The 15,671-nt window shown below is 37.4% G+C and overlaps 1 protein-coding gene across 5 annotated transcripts in view; it reads left to right on the top strand.

Annotated features, from left to right (window-relative positions):
* The first annotated feature begins 77 nt into the window (after positions 1–77).
* PIBF1 (progesterone immunomodulatory binding factor 1) overlaps positions 78–15,671 on the top strand; it is a 104,096-nt gene continuing 88,502 nt past the window's right edge. For 4 of the 5 annotated variants that reach the window (XM_014262778.2, XM_088051445.1, XM_005516418.3 and 1 more), the window contains exons 1-5: positions 78–372; positions 1,208–1,523; positions 2,393–2,493; positions 4,267–4,465; positions 9,421–9,540. In XM_014262778.2, coding sequence (XP_014118253.2) covers positions 1,272–1,523; positions 2,393–2,493; positions 4,267–4,465; positions 9,421–9,540 — 672 coding nt within the window. In that variant the 5' untranslated portion in view covers positions 78–372; positions 1,208–1,271. Of the gene's footprint in view, positions 373–452; positions 606–1,207; positions 1,524–2,392; positions 2,494–4,266; positions 4,466–9,420; positions 9,541–15,671 lie in introns of those variants that run through there. The other variant, XM_088051444.1, reaches the window with a different exon arrangement.

Genomic DNA, 15,671 nt, shown 5'->3' with positions numbered 1-15,671 from the left:
CGGCGCTCCGGTCGCCGCGGTGATGGCGTGGCGCGCGGCCCCGCCCCCGCCGCGCTGAGGGCAGGCGGAAGCGCGCGCGTTGCTGCTGCTGCCCGAGTTGTGTGGGGCAGACCCTAGGACCGGCCCGGCCCGGCCCGGGCAGGGCCTCTGTTCCCCCAGCCCCCGCCGCTGCCGAGTTACCGCTTGGACAGCTGCCCGCTGCCTTCCGCAGCTCCGGGCGTCCTGCGGGACGAACAGTATCCCCTTTTCCCGAGCTGCCCCCGGGTGCTGTAGGGAAGGAAGGCGGTGCCCCGGAGGACAGCCCGGCTGCCGCTGGCCCGGGCTTCGAGTGCGGCGTGTCCTCTCCCTGCTGGGCTCTGAGCAGCGCTGTCTGTAAGTAGCAGCCGTGGTCTGTGCCAGGTGCTTATGAAAGTCCGCGTGGCTGCTGAGTTAACCAGCCCGGCAAGAGCAGTGCAGCTGCTGCTGCTGCTGAGAATGCAAAGGCCAGCAAGGTTTGAAAGGGGGTTGTAGCCAGGTCGGGCCCGGGCTCTCGTCCCAGACACCCAGGCATAGGATAAGAGGACAAAGCCTCATCTGCACCAGGGGAGTTTAAGGCTGGACATCAGGTGGGTTTCCTGATGAGAAAGGGTGATAAGGCATTGGAATGCGCTGCCAAGGGGAACGGTGGGGTCACCATCGCTGGAAGTGCTTAAGGAAAGACTGAACATGGCACTAAGTGCCATGGTGTAGTTAAGAAGGTGGTGTAGTTCAGATGTAGGTTGGGCACGATAATCTTGGAAATCTTTTCCGACATATGTTGGAAAACTACGTTGGATCCTGTAATCAAAGTATTCCTTTACAGTTTTCTCCAGTAAGTCGTGTTATGCCTCTTACAGGGTGCTGAATGTGCCTCGTGGGTCTCAGGAGTTTTCTGTGCACGTGGTTTTGACAACGTCTATATCTTTATTTAACTAGCATCATACTAGTAAGCTAGATTCACACTGGTGTTCACACTGGTATTTAGCTTCTTGTAGTCAAAACGCTTGATGATGATTGTTCAGGAAGGGGGTCCTCAGGCAGCAGCCCTCCGGAGCAGCTTCTCAAAGTGTTTTTCTTGGGTTAAAAAAAAAAGTTCATGTGATACTCAGAAGCATGCCTTGTTTTGTGATCTAATGTAGTGGTTAGTTTTTCATAATGACATTTCATTTCATTGTTTTGATTCTTGCAGTTGATTCTTCAGGGGGCTCATCTCAAAGTATAGCTTAAAAAAGCTTTGTGAGTAGTGGTAGAAAATGTCACACAAAAGCTCTAAGGTAATCAAGAAAGCAAACGTTTCTAGCTCCTTGGAGTCTGAGGATATCAGCTTGGAAACCACAGTACCAACCGATGATGTTTCTTCCTCTGAAGAGAGAGAAGGTACTGTAAAAATCACTAAGCAGCTGATTGAACGGAAGGAGTTGCTCCATAATCTTCAGCTACTTAAAATAGAATTATCACAAAAAAACTTGATGATTGACAACTTGAAAGTTGAATATTTGACCAAGGTAAGTAGTGTTTATCCTATCATTATATAGTCTTTTTTGATTATGGTGCTTTTAGATTATGATAGAAACTTTTGTTCTGAAAATAATTTGAGTTACATTATCGAGATCTGCTTAGTTGGTTTAGGGGTTTTCTTGGTGTGTTTTATGTTCTTTAGTGAGAAGATGGGGAAAAAAGATAAGGAAAACTTAGCTGACTTGTTCAAGTTGTTTTACTTATAAATAAGGGAGGATCTAGTTTTACCTTTCCTAATTACAAAGGAAAAACACCTGTTTTCTTTCAGAAATGACAAATAATTTTGTCATTCATGTTGGTTGCATAACAGGGCTTTGAACCTGAACTTGTAGAGTACTAGAGAAGGTGGTCTGAATACTCTTCAATGCTTTGTGAATGAAGATCAGGATAGAATATACCAACATGCTAACAGTAGATTTTGTTATGAACAGCTTGCATGAAGATGCATGAAATTAAGAAAGGTGTAAAAACATTGCCACATTTGTGTGCAGTTCATTTTTGCAACATACTATATGCTAACTGGTTTTTATTGGTTTTCTGCTCTGAGTTTAAGCCTAACTTGAAATTAATTGAACAAATAGCTATTTGGCTGAAAAAGACACATTTAAGGGCTAAGCCTTTTTTTTTTTTTTTTTTTTTTTTAGCTCATTGAGTCAAAGTCCATATGTGTGGAAGTCCAAACTTCCATTCTGTGAAGTCCTAGTGTATTTAGAGGTCCTGTTAGACAGCCATTATTGTACCGCCCACAGCATTGGGATCTTCATATTTTTATTTCAACTTACTCTTTTTGTAAAATATTTTTTAAAAATTAATATAGTAACTTGTTTTGTTTTATACTCACATTCTTTATATTTAGATTGAGGAGTTAGAGGAGAAGCTTAATGATGCAATTCATCAAAAGCAGCTGTTGTCTTTACGACTGGATAGTCAGTTGGCATTACAGCAAGAAGATGCCAGGTATGATGGAAGAAAAATTAAGAACTTCATCTTTAACAAATTTGTGAATTAATTTGAATTTGTGTAAATAAGTTTTTAACAGAAACAGATAATTAGTAGTTGCAGGAATAGGATTTCTTTCGCAGATTATATTAGTGCTTTCATTCTAAAAGTTGAATTTACATATTTAATTTGCATATAAGTAAATTTGAATTGAACTCTCACTGGCTGAAGTTTATGGATTTGGTTTTATGTTACCTAAATTCAAAATTTAGTAGGAAGAGGTAGTGAAAGTGTTTTTAAAACCAATAAAGAGCAAAAGGACTAGGCAGAGGTGACAGAATTTCCATCAATTTAAACAGCATTTTTAATAACTTCAGCATAGAAAACTTGGAAAGATAAGTGCATAATGTTTAGCTCTCCCAATTAGTACTTCTTATTTGTCAAAAATGCTTTCAGTTGGTGTTGGGGAAACTCACTTTCCATGTTGATTTTCTGAAACATTTGGAGTTAACCTGAAAAATAGGCTGACTAGCAGGCTTGTCTAAACCATTTTGTCAATTAAGTAGCTCCACACCTGTGAAGGAAGAGCATTACATGGTTTCATGTTGAAGTAGGGCTTACGGGATGTGGCTACTTCCAGGTCCTATTCTGTAGTGATGCTAAAACAGATTTAGGGATGTGGAGCCAGACCAGAGATTAGTTCCAGACAAGTCTTTCAACTGAGAGCAGCGTATTGTCAGGAAAACGTTTGTCACTCTGAATGCTTAGATGCACCAGAGCGGAATATTTTTATGCTGGCTATATTTGAGTTATCTAAGGAGTGCTCAGTAAAAAAGTATTCATGTGCAAACTGTTACTAATATGTGTAAAAAAGTTAAACTACTTTTCCCAATCTTTTCATTAGTTTTCTTGTCAGTCTTTTACTTCACTTTTCATCCTCATGTATAATTGTACACACCATGGAGTGTGGCCTTATGTGGCTGCTTTGCTGTCCTCAGACTTCCTGTTACCTGTACCTTACCAGTGGGATAGATGTTGTCTTCTAGTACTAGTTAGTATTTTTTTTATTCCTTTTTAAGTAGTGCAGAAATAGCCATGTTTTAAAGAGTGGTTTGAATATGTTTTTAAGAGTTCCAGGTAAAAAATAAATTTAAAAAAAGTAGGTTAGCTGTCTTTTAGTAAGAGAAACACAACATGATTCACTGATGTGCAGTTTCTGTTACTGTATAAAATATTATCACCGATGATAATAGTAGTGATGGTATTTTAAGGCTGTAAGTAAGGTTGCTTGTTTCTATTGTAGTAGTGGTTGGTTTGTTGCCATTCATTTTTTTTTTAACAAAGGACTCCAACTTTGTATGTTACAGTGGTTAGAAAATTAGGGGTTGGTATGACTGTGCATGTGCTGAAACTTGGTAATACCCAAATTCAAGTGATTTACCAGCTCCTTGGAGTTTCTGTGGAAATAGATTCCACTTTTTCATGTTTTTAACCTTTTAATTGGTAAATTAAGTTTAGTTTGTAAATTCAAGTCAGCATATTTGGAGATTGTCTGTTCTCAGATTCAGCTTTGTATTGTCAATGACTATAAAGTTCCTGGCTTTTTGTATATGCTGTATGTGATATGACTGTTTAACTATGGTGGTGCACATTCTGGCACTAATTACCTAATCTCAGTAAATTTTTCCCTCTACAAAATGAGCAGAAATCACTTCTTTGCCAGGGTATTGTGAAGCTTTGTCACTTGTGTTGCCCACTACCTGATATCCTGTTTTCAAATCGATCTTCAAGGAAACATCAGGCTCTAATGAAGCAAGAAATGGAAACTATTTTGTTGAGACAGAAGCAACTGGAGGAAACAAATCATCAGTTGAGAGAGAGGGCTGGAGATATCCGTCGTAGCTTGCGAGACTTGGAATTAACAGATGAGTGCTATGAGAAGCTGAAGTCTCTTCCTGAAGATCAGCTTTCTATCCCTGAATATGTTTCAGTAAGTATTGGCTTTTGTACTGCTCTAAAATATAAACTTGTATCTTGGGTCTGGCTGGGACAGAGTTGACTTCCTTCATAACAGTCTGAATATTGCTGTGCTTAGCACTGGTGGCTGAAACAGTGTTTTAGCTATTGCTGGACAACATCAAGGTATTTGCACAACATAAAGGCTTTCTTTTTTGCCCATCCTGCCTCCCTCTGCCCCAGCAAGCAATGAATGGTCATGAGGTTGATAGGGGATACAGCTGGACAGCTGACCCAAACTGACCAAAGGAATCTTCCATACCAAAAAATGTTGTACTCAGCAGCAGAGGAAAAAAGATGAGGTGGAGGGTGATGGCTTCCCAGTGTGGTTATTGCTCAGGGACTGGCTGGGTATCAGTTTTGATCAGTTTCCCCCAGTTTCTGGGAGGTGATCACGAGTTCTTTGCTTTTTCTGTTTCTTTTTTACTTTTTAAGTTCACCTCTCTTTCTTTCAGTAATTGTTTAGAAAACTTGACATCTGAGTTTTGCTTTTGTTCGTTCTTCTCACTTTTTTCTCTCTCTTGCTTCCAGGGGTGGCAGCGAGTGGGTGAGCAGCCATGTAGGCTGCTGGGCAGGCTCAACCCATCACAAGCTGTAGATTATGGTGGATTGTGTTTTGTGTTTTTTTTTCATCTCCAACTAGAAATAAAGGGCCTTCAGGCAGATGTGTTTCCGGATCAGTCTCTTATGACTGGGTTCCAGTAAAGACAAGAAGCTTTTAATTCCTGATTCTGATGTCTTGAAGGAGAGTAGAACTGCTGATTTATTTTAAGGAGGTTAAGCAGATGGGATGTTACTATTAAAATGTGAGCACATGGATGGTATGAAATACAGCAGGCTGAAAAAAAGAATTTGAAACTTGGTTTGCCAGAACCACAAGCTGGGATTGCTCTTGCAAACATCCCTTACTTTTCTCTTATGCTTTCCATATGTCCCTTTCCTATTTGGCTAAACACAGGAGACAAAGTGTACCTTAAAATATACTTTAAGATTCATTTTCTTGATTTAAGATGTTTGTTAATTATGGTTTGTTAATTATGGGTATGTGGAGAGGCCACAATATACTCTTGTTTGCAATAAAAAGCCTGTGGAACATGTCAAGAGCATCCCAGCTGACTTAGGAGAATGAAGAAGATTTAGACATACAAGCCTTAATTTACCAAAATGTTAGCATTGTGCTTATGTATAGACCTTGTTATTATGGAAGCTGTAAATAATACAGTGTTAAAAACCTTAATACGTTTTTTGAGGTATAAATGCTACATGAATGAATTCTCCGGGTCAAAGTCATGCTTTACTGTGCTTTAGATATGTATAGAGAAATAAAAGTTGTCACCCTTATCTAAAGGATGCTCTTGTGAGCACCTTTTAAAAAGCTGGGCTTTTGAAAGTGTTAGGAATATCATAAGGCTCTGTGGGATAAACAATAACATGTAGCTTGGATAGGTTATCACCCCCCCTAGCTGATTACAGTACCCACTGCCCTGTGCAGAAGTATTTGATGGGGTTTTGTTGGTTCCTGCATCACCATGGTCAAAAAAACCAGAAACTGAAATCCATGTCAATGGATCTATTGAAATTGGTGTGCAGGAAGTTCAGGACTTCAGGAATTGATTGACAGTCAGTACAAAAGAGTTTGCAGCCAGGCAGGATAGATATCAGGAGTTAGTAACCTTGTCAGCTGCTTTAAGTGAAGCTGTCACAGCACAGTTTAGATTTAATTTGTGAGTAGAAAATGGCTGTCAGAAAGATGTGAAGTATGAGAGATGAGTAGCAGCCACCTTCTACCCTTAACCTTCTATTTTTTTACTCTTGTGTTCAACCAGTAAATGGTATTTTTACCTGTGACAAAAGCTCCTTTACTTAAATGTTCAGTGAAGCTTTCTTCTTCGCACATTACTTTTTCTTTCGAAGAAGCCATTTTCAGACCTTTTCTTTTTCTGGACAAGGCATTCTAAAGGTGTACTGTAGTAAAGTGCTGCTTTCCACTTTTTTCAACTTCTTTTAGCAGAGGATTAGTGTGAACCTAAAGGTATCAATTGTATTTGTGGTTGTTTATCATTGCTTCGAGTTATGCAGCTGGTACAGATGCTGGGGGGCTACAGAATTGTTTTGCACATCTTGTCTGTGCATCCATTTGGCTTCCAAAGGCTGGGGAAATGACTTTGAAGGGAATGCTGTTTCCTGCTTTGCTTGCCTGAGGAGAAATTACGCATTTCTAAGCAGTTAAAATTTCTGACTCCAGAGCTAGGTGCAGACTAATATAGCCCACTGATACTTGGGTAAAATTTTCCTTGTCGAGAAAGGGTCCTGCGTAGACAGCTTGAGCAAGACATTTTCTATTTTTTTTTTTTCTTTTTATCAATTATAAAATATGGCCTTGCAATTCTCCAGGATGGAAGTAAACATGTATATAATGCTGAGACTATTTGAAACGTGGTGTACTGGACAAACAGTAGGAAGAACTTAAATGTGGATTTTGTATATAGAGATACTGTAAGTTTAAAATACTGGAATTAAAGCAAATGTGAGATGTTTTTCGCTGTTCTTCCACAAAGGGGTGCAATAGTGACATGTTAGAACAAAGCCTAGGCAATGTTTAATGACAGCTGAAAAATTATATTTTACACATCTTTCTCTTAAAACCATGCTTTTTCGTTTTGAACTTCTATGTAAAAAATCTGATTTTTTTTGGTCATTTTTAAGCAGTATATGTGAAATTTGAAAGTGCTTCAGGCTGTTAAATGGTTCAGCTGCCAAGCACCAGTTTAGTTTGTTCAGTAAAGTGAATCTCTTCTGTAAAAAAAACTCATCTCACTGTAAAAAAAAAATTCAGCAGTTTTCTAAAAAATGGTTTCTTCAAGTTCTGTTTGAACTGATTTTAATTGCCATGTCTTTCAGGTATATCATTTTGCTAACTGCAGCTCAGTTTCTGTTTGTTTAAGAAGGCAGTTAACTGATGCAACTGCTTTCACAGAACTTCATTTAACAGAAGCCAACTTTTTCAGTCTCTGCTGAAATTTTTACTTCACTATTTTTACTTCATTTATTATTACATCCATTTTTACTTCATTCTAGTTTTCTATAAAAAGTGGTGGGCCCAGGCTAAGAGTTTTTTAAAAATTGCCTAGAAAGTGGTAACTCTACAGCACATCAGTATAAACTTGTGATTTTTAAGTTATGCAGTTGTTTCTGAAATCCCTTTTAGAGTAAGTTTTGTTTCTGCTATATTGAACTGGCAAGAGGCAGTGTGTGCTTTGACTGCTGGGTTACATGAATGTTTATTGGCTTGCAGACCAGCTAAATAGCAGCAGTTGAACTGCTTTAACCTCACCCTCATCTGCTGCATTCATTTGCACTTCGTTGTTACCATGCAATGATCTTTCCTTGGGAGGGCTGTGTAAATAAATGTATCCTTGATACTTGTATCCCATGTAATCTTTGTTTCTACTACGAAATCTGTTTAAGGTTGTTGTGTTTTGGGAAATAATTGTGGTGTGATAGCACAAGTTTCCTAGGGATATTGCAGTAAAAATTCAAGAAAAGCAGGTGTAGGTTTAAAAAAACCATGGTGCTTTAAATTATTATCAATAAAGGATAATCAAGGTTTTTTCTTAAGAAATGGCCAATTGAATCATCAGATGCTACAGTTAAAAATACTAATCTTTCAGTCATATTGTGTTCTTGGCTTATTGTATAAAGCATACTACACCTGTATTTACATTGCAAATTTCCATGGCTTCTGTGTTTTTTAGAATTCCATGCTGTCAATTATATGAAATATACCTGGAACTTTTCTTTGTCTTCTGCTGTTTACAGGTAGCAAAACAGAGATTTGTCTTACTTCTGCATGGAAGTGCAGTACAGCTTGCTCTTGAATGCTTTCTTAATCTGTGCTTTCTTGTCTGTATTTCTTCTTTAATCATATATGAAAGAAAGCATTAGGGATGGAGGGTATGCAATAGCTTTTGCATGAAAACAGTACCTACTTATTCTCTTCACACACACTCCCCAAATGCAGCATTTTAAGGTATCAAGTTAATCTGGGAATAAAAACCTCTGTGTACGTGTATGTGGGTGTATATCAAAAAAGCTCTTTCTTCTTTGTTTTTCTCATTTTGTTTTTTAATACTAACTTCGTGGTTTAACTGCTGTATTTCCTAATCTTTTTTTCTTGATCTGGATAAAAGTTCTGAAAAAGTTTTATGAACTTGAGACTTACTTGCCTGAGACAATGCCTGTGACTAGTGTGGGGGAAGAGAGAGGAGTATGCGTTACAGAATTTAAATTTTTTTTAATCCTGTTAGAGGATTGCAATTTTCTGCTGTTAATTCAGCAGAATCAAGTCTTTTAGAGCCTTGGTTTCCTGATGCAGTTGAATCCATATACCAGCATGTTACTGCTGAAGGTGTCTGTGGTGGGGCTGTCATGGTTCCTCCGGTTATGTGCTGTTCCTGCTCCCTGTGCTTGCTCTTGCATTTTTCTTGGTGCAAATTCAGTACACTGAGCTGGCAGAAAACAAAACAAAACAAATCTCTCAATTTCTACAGACTTCATATAAATTTATATTGGCTATGGGGAAGTTAGCAAGTTAAGTTGGTTATTATTGATTAGGTTTTTGTTTGTATGGGATTTTGTTTGGTTTTGGGGTTTTTTTCCTCTTTTTGCACTATTAGTCAAATAGGTCTCAGTGTGGCACAAGAAGTGCAAGGGCCATGTGTCCATCAGCAACTGTATTTTTTGATTGGTCAGCCTGAGTGGAAGCTGCCTTAGTTGTACAGCAATATAATCTTTACCTTTATGGCATGCTCTAGAAATAATTTGGCAAATTATTGTCATAAAATGTTGAACTGATGTGTTTTTAGGTTTGTAGTTTTGAGATTGTAATTTTGCTAGTTTCAACTTCAAATATTTGTCTTGTTCTTCTAGGTCCAATTCTATGAAGTAGTCCATTCCTTAAGAAGAGAGCTAAGTGATCTACAGATGAAAAAGGAGAGTCTAACAGAAGAGTTAAGTGGGTTCAGATCCCAATTGAAGAGTTTAACAGAGGTCTGTTCTCCTTAGTTACCTCAGTTCAGAAACTGTGAATACATATATTGCGAAAATCTCATTCTCCAAATCATTATTCATGTATAAAATATAAAAGCTTTTTTGCTGTGTAAAAATTACTGTAGGGAGAAGAGGGCAGGGAGAGAGGGAAAGAGGAAATAAGCTATATGCATCCCTGTATAACAGCTAACTTTATGCTATGGCTACCCTGCAAGATTTGCTCATTTGTTCAGGCTCATACCAGCTATGTTTTGCTTTCTGAGGGCAAGATTTCAAGGTGGAGAAGCTGGGCAGGAGATCCATGCAGCAGCAGCTGAATACACCATGATGGTTCAGTGTATAGTTTTTGAGATGGGGATGTCTTGGTAGTAGTTTGCTTCACCTTTTGTTTTAATGTTATAAAAATATATTTTTAAAAGTTCTTTGGAGTTGCATCTTCTCTGTTATGCTTTTCAATTCTTTGTATTTTAATTTTCCTATTTGTTTTTATACTAAAGGAAAAGCTACTTTGATTTCAGGTAAGGTGGAAACACCAGAAGCAGAGAACAAAATTATATAAATGTTTTCTATTTTAATTTTTAAAGAGCTAAGGAATTGAAACAGTATAAGAAGCAGGTTTTTTCTAACATATTTTATCAATATTTGCATCATTCTTGGTACGTATGTAACTATGGTGGTTTCTATTTTTAGCTTAGTTCTCCCTAAATCTGGAGTTGGGACAACAGTTTTAGGTACTCAAAGTATATTTATCTAGGTCATGGCTAGTAGAGACTTAAACTGGCATTTTACTACTTCTGAGAATATGTTTTAGTTATTGCCTTTCTGCCCCGTGGAATTTGCTTACAGAAAAATCAGAAATTATTAAGAGAAATTCTTTATACAAGTTTATCTTTCGAAACTCATGTACTTTCATTTCTCATTCTGATTGAATTATAGAAAGTAGTCAATAGAAATTATGCATTTATGTGCTTCATCATTATTCTGTGTCACCGTCTCTGGTCATAATTGAGAATAAACTAATCCTATTAATTTTCGTCTTGCATAAGCATTTTCCTTCATTGTATATTTAATGTGCTTTGATTTTATAAAATTGTAGAGGAGGATTTCAGCCTTTGAGATTTGACTGACATCTATTAACTTTTGCTGAAGCAAATTAACAAGATAGTCTATAACAATAATTAAAGTTGTGCTAGAAACAGTTTTCATGGGGGAAATTACTTTCTTTGATACAGACTTCTAATTTTATTATTTTTGCACCACATGGTGGCAGTATCCACCTTTCCCACTGGTCTGCTTCTCAAAGTTGGAAGTGTGCTGTGCTTTTCTTTGTGGGGAGGCTTAAGAGTCTCTGTGTTTTGATTCTGGCAAGTTCAGGTTTTACCTTGCTGAGTGTCACTCTAACAAGGTACCTCAGAAAATGTGGTGAGAGGAGCACCATCAGGGTGTGAGGGTACTTTAGAATCTCCAATGTGCTTGGTGCACAGGAGCTGACATACCTATGCATGTCTTGCAGTTTATGAGAAAGTGATTTCAAGGTGTAATGCTGGGGTAATTTTTTTTAGCTCTTCACTAAGGTCAAGCTTTTTTGCAAGGAAATTCATCAGTAGGAAATAAATTTTTGTTCAGAGCCTTACCTAAGCTCTTACACTCTTTTATTGTTTTGGGGTGTTTTTTGTTTTGTTTTGGTTTTTTTTGTATTCTAGTAATTCTTGTTTCTCCAGGTACATGAAATATAGTTGCTGAAGTTTCTTCCCTATTATTTAATAATTTTTACTCTGCAAATCCTTCTTTTGGGTTTCCATTCAGTACTTCAAAAATTTTAAGTTTTCTCTAATACTTGCAGTATTTGTGTTCTTTATGTAATTTATCAACAAAGTCTGTTCTGAATTTAAAAAATCTTTAGGAAACTAGTAATACAGAAGTTTGAAATGCAGTCATCATTGGAGTTAAGACAATTGTTTTTGGGGGTTTTTCCTTTTGTGAGAATAAGCTACTTCCTACAGTAAGCATTCCTTCTTTTTTCTACTCTTACAGATAATTTAAGCTCTTCTTAATGAGTTTCAGCACGAGTTTCTTCCTTCTTTTTGGGACATAGAAAGGAACAAAAAATATGCTTAGACTAGATCTAGGAGGAGGAGGATTTTGTTGGCTTTTCTGGTTGTTTGTGGCTGACAGACTATGTTTGAGCAGGTTTTATACATGTACCTATTCACCCCAAAATAATGTAATAAGAAATATAAGGCAATTTGTTCTAGACTCATAGGAAAGATTATCTAGCCAACCAAGAATTGAAGAAGTTTGAAGGAAAATTTGAACTTGTCTTAATAGATTAAGTCCACTTTAGGAAAATTTAAATGTGAAATGAATTCATCAAATAAGACAACCATGGTGACTCTAAAACTGTAAACTTCCCTTGGTGTGCTGCTGCTCTTAGCCCTTAAAGGCTGATGAATCTTTAACACAGACCCAGTAGGATAAGGAGCTGTTTCTAACAACTGGTAGCAGAAAATGACTTGTGAAGACTGGTATCTGGCACTGGAACCTGATCTGATAAAAGATATTTGTTCTGCTGCTTCTGTTTTTAAAGTGGTCAGTGTAAGTGGTTTTGCTGTACAGCTAAATTGTACACAATTGTTGCATCTGATTTGGATCAGTGCAGTTCCTCCAGTTCCAGGTATAATAGCAGCCACAGCCCAAGGGGAGGCAGTGGAGCTGGTGAAAGCCATGTTCTTGTACTGCTGACTGTCTTGCTACTAAATGTATGGTACAGACTTGTTTTAGTCCTCCTTTTACAGTGCTCAGTACTCCAAGTATAAATAATGTTGGCACCACCAGCTTTGGAGGTAAAGATAGAGGAGGAAGTCCAACTATAGTGGTGTATTACCAGGAGCTTCCCAGAAATAAATCCAGCTTCTGATGTGTGCATTCCTATGCTGAACATCAGTGTACTATTTTCAGTATTTGTTTGTTTCCAAAGTGGTTAGAACCTTCCCTCAAACAGATGTAATTTACTACTAGTGGGTTTCTCTCAAGGCTGGGAGAGTGTCTGGGAAGGAAATCTTGCTTTTCTTTGTACCTCCAGAAGATTAAGTATTGCTTTCTTCTTCTGGCTGGGAGTTTCTTGGCAATGTTTTCCTGGAATTTGGTATTGATACAGTTTTATCAGGGCTCCCTTTTCCTTAGTTATTTTTTATATAAATTTGCCTTAAGGATTTGCAATAAAATTTATAGCATGAAAGTATCTGAAAGCTGTGGTTATCCTAAAGACAAAGCTGGTTATGTGTAGGACAAAGATCTTTTGTAAGACTTCATTTCTGAATCAGGATTAGTAGCTGTCAGGTTTTGCTAGACATAACTAACAATTTTCTCTGTGATAATGTTTTCCAGCTGGAGGGAAAACATATCTATAGTCTTCAAAGAATAAACTAAGCTTTTGTACTCAAAGGATCACTTGGCACTAGATGTGTCTGAATATCAGAAAACTGAGGCTGTTGTTGCTACTCCAAAAGGAGTGGGATCCCTAGGGCTTCTCCTCAAGTTTGTATATCTGTAAAGACTGCAGTCTAGAACCCTTCCCCAGCCCCCTGACACCACTTCTTTCAAGAAGTGCCTTGATTATTTGGTCTTCACAGCTCTCTTGAGACAGATGAGATCTTGATCTTAGGTGAAATACGTGCCTATTTTTTTTTTTTTTTTGCTATTGGTAATGCTGTTCAGGAGAACAGCTGCAAAGATGATACTCTACCGTAACTGTGAGCTTGGGGCAGCAGTTTAATATTTCCAAGACTTAAAGAAATTTCATACCTATGAAAGTTCCCTTTTCTATCCAATACCTTTATACTCTTTCAATATATAGCTATAGCTCACATTGACTGCTAGCTGTGGTTTAGAGGAGATGAGATGGTTTAATTATACTGCTCTGTAATGATGTCAAGGATCTTTCACTGAAAATTCTAGTAAGCTCAGATCCAGAGAAAGAAACTTTTTATTCCTCCATTTCCTTTTGCTATAGAAGCACTTTTTCCAAAGCTTCTCTTTCATATTTTCCTTGCAGAGTTTCTCTACTTTGGACTAGCTCAACATTTTTGTTTATAATTTTTAGTGGCAAATAGTGACCTATCTACAATCAGATTACCAATTTCCCATCTACAAGCAGAGTACTAATTTTATAGCAAGTTACTAAAGATATGTCTTATTTATCCAAGTATGTATAGCTTCTTCCTGACATTTGGGCAGTTGCATTCCAATAAATAATGTATTGACCAGTAATTTTTGAATGCAGAATATGTAAACAATTGAAGCAAAATGTCATCTTAACAAAGAAGCAGCACCTCATCCAAATAACTGGAAGGAATTTTTTTTACATCACAATAGTACAGTGGCTTTACATTTGTCTAGGGCCTTTAGGATAAGAATATAGTGCTGACTTTTGTAAGTGGTTCTTCAAAGATGAAGATCTTTGAAAAAAAAGCTTTTTAAAAGCAGGATCACTTTATTTCACAGGCTTATCTGTAGATGGTATTAAGAAGTGCTGCTTCTGCTTGATTGGCTGATTAATCTATTCCCTGTATTTGTGTTTATCTTCTTATCTCCAAAGGCTTTTTGAAACATCATCTAATCCCTATCATATGTTATGTGTCACTAATTTAGTTCAAAAAGTATGTCACCTGGATTTTGCATTTGAAATTCAGATAGGTGTTCATTTCAGTGACTGCTATAAACTGCTGCTCATTCCAGATTGAGGGTAGCAGTGAAGATTAATATCATTAAGTTGAGGTCTGTCATTAGATCTTTAGTTTCTCTCTCAGTTTGGGGTTTTAGGTGGTGCAGATCAGGCAAGCTGAGAATATTTTTGCTTGAAACATCATTTGTGGGCAGTGTTTGTAAACCAAATGAAAGCACTTCTTAGCTGACTCACACCCTGTAGAAACCACCAGTACTGATTAATACTGGGTTTCTTAGGCAGCTCTGTCAATAATTTCTTTTGGCAATGGTTGCTTATCTATCTCACAGGACAAGTTTGGTTTTTCATTTGTTTTAACCATCTCATCAATCTGAGTTTCTGCTCTGCAGAAGCAAAAATTAGTAAGAGGCTGAAGAAAAGCCATGAGATGTATAATGGTCATCACAGTCAGTGTTGTAAGGAAGTTCTGTTTGTCCTTTAATTATTTTAAGGTTTGTGGGCTTACTTAAGCTAATATTATTTACTGGTATTATTTCCAGGACCTCATTTCTGTCCTTGTAAGAGCTCTGTATCTTGATTATTTTAAAAACCTCTTTTTTGCTGCAGCAGGACAATGCTGTTTATCAAGATGTTCAAGCGATCTTTTGAAGATAAATGAAAAGATAAAGCTGTTCCATTGCAGAGATCTTAAAATCAGTTCAGCATATATGGACAGTGTTAGAAACTAAATTAATTTCATCACATGCAAAGCAAGGCTTCTTCTACCTAAGTACAGGCAGCTTGGTTGTGTGTCTTTAAGATGTATTGTATGAAGTCCAGAAGCTTGTGTATGTGCTATCTGGAGATGTGCATGTGGGATTTGTGTGTCAGCCTATTTGCAGCCTAGAGTGTGGGCATCAGCTTGCTTTGTCATGTTTCTTCATGTGTTTAAAATGCTACTTCAGCACCTTAAAATTAGGTAGATGAAAAGCAGTGTCCTGTGCAGTATAATTACTGTTTCTTCAGGCATTATATTAAATCTTGGAAAAACAAACATGACAAACCCCTCTAATTAAGGTAGGTCTTAGTATCACTTTTCCAAAGCAGAATTTAACTTTCCTTCCCTGAAATTGCCATACTGTTACATGATATTAATATGACATTAATAACTGATTTATTAAATACAATTCAAAAGTAATTTTAGGTCTCAGGTATTAGAAGGAACTGACTTTGCAGATATTTAGCTATTCTGTTAATTGTTGCTTTAAAGCTGCCTATGACAACTTTCTCCAGAGGTTTACCAATTAAATTTTTTACTTTTGCTTGTTGTCTTCTAGCTGCTGGCTAGATAATACTGTAGGAGCTTCAGTAGCCCACTCAGTGAAGGGTGTGTGAATTCCAACATGACATTAGCAGCAAAATGGCATGGGATATGGGATATCCACAGAAAAATTGTATTCTAAACCTA

Source organism: Pseudopodoces humilis, chromosome 2, assembly GCF_049639895.1.
Source record: "Pseudopodoces humilis isolate 2021_Gansu_Grassland_sample_001 chromosome 2, ASM4963989v1, whole genome shotgun sequence".
In the NCBI taxonomy this organism is placed as follows: domain Eukaryota; kingdom Metazoa; phylum Chordata; class Aves; order Passeriformes; family Paridae; genus Pseudopodoces; species Pseudopodoces humilis.
This window is presented reverse-complemented; position numbering and strand designations above follow the sequence as displayed.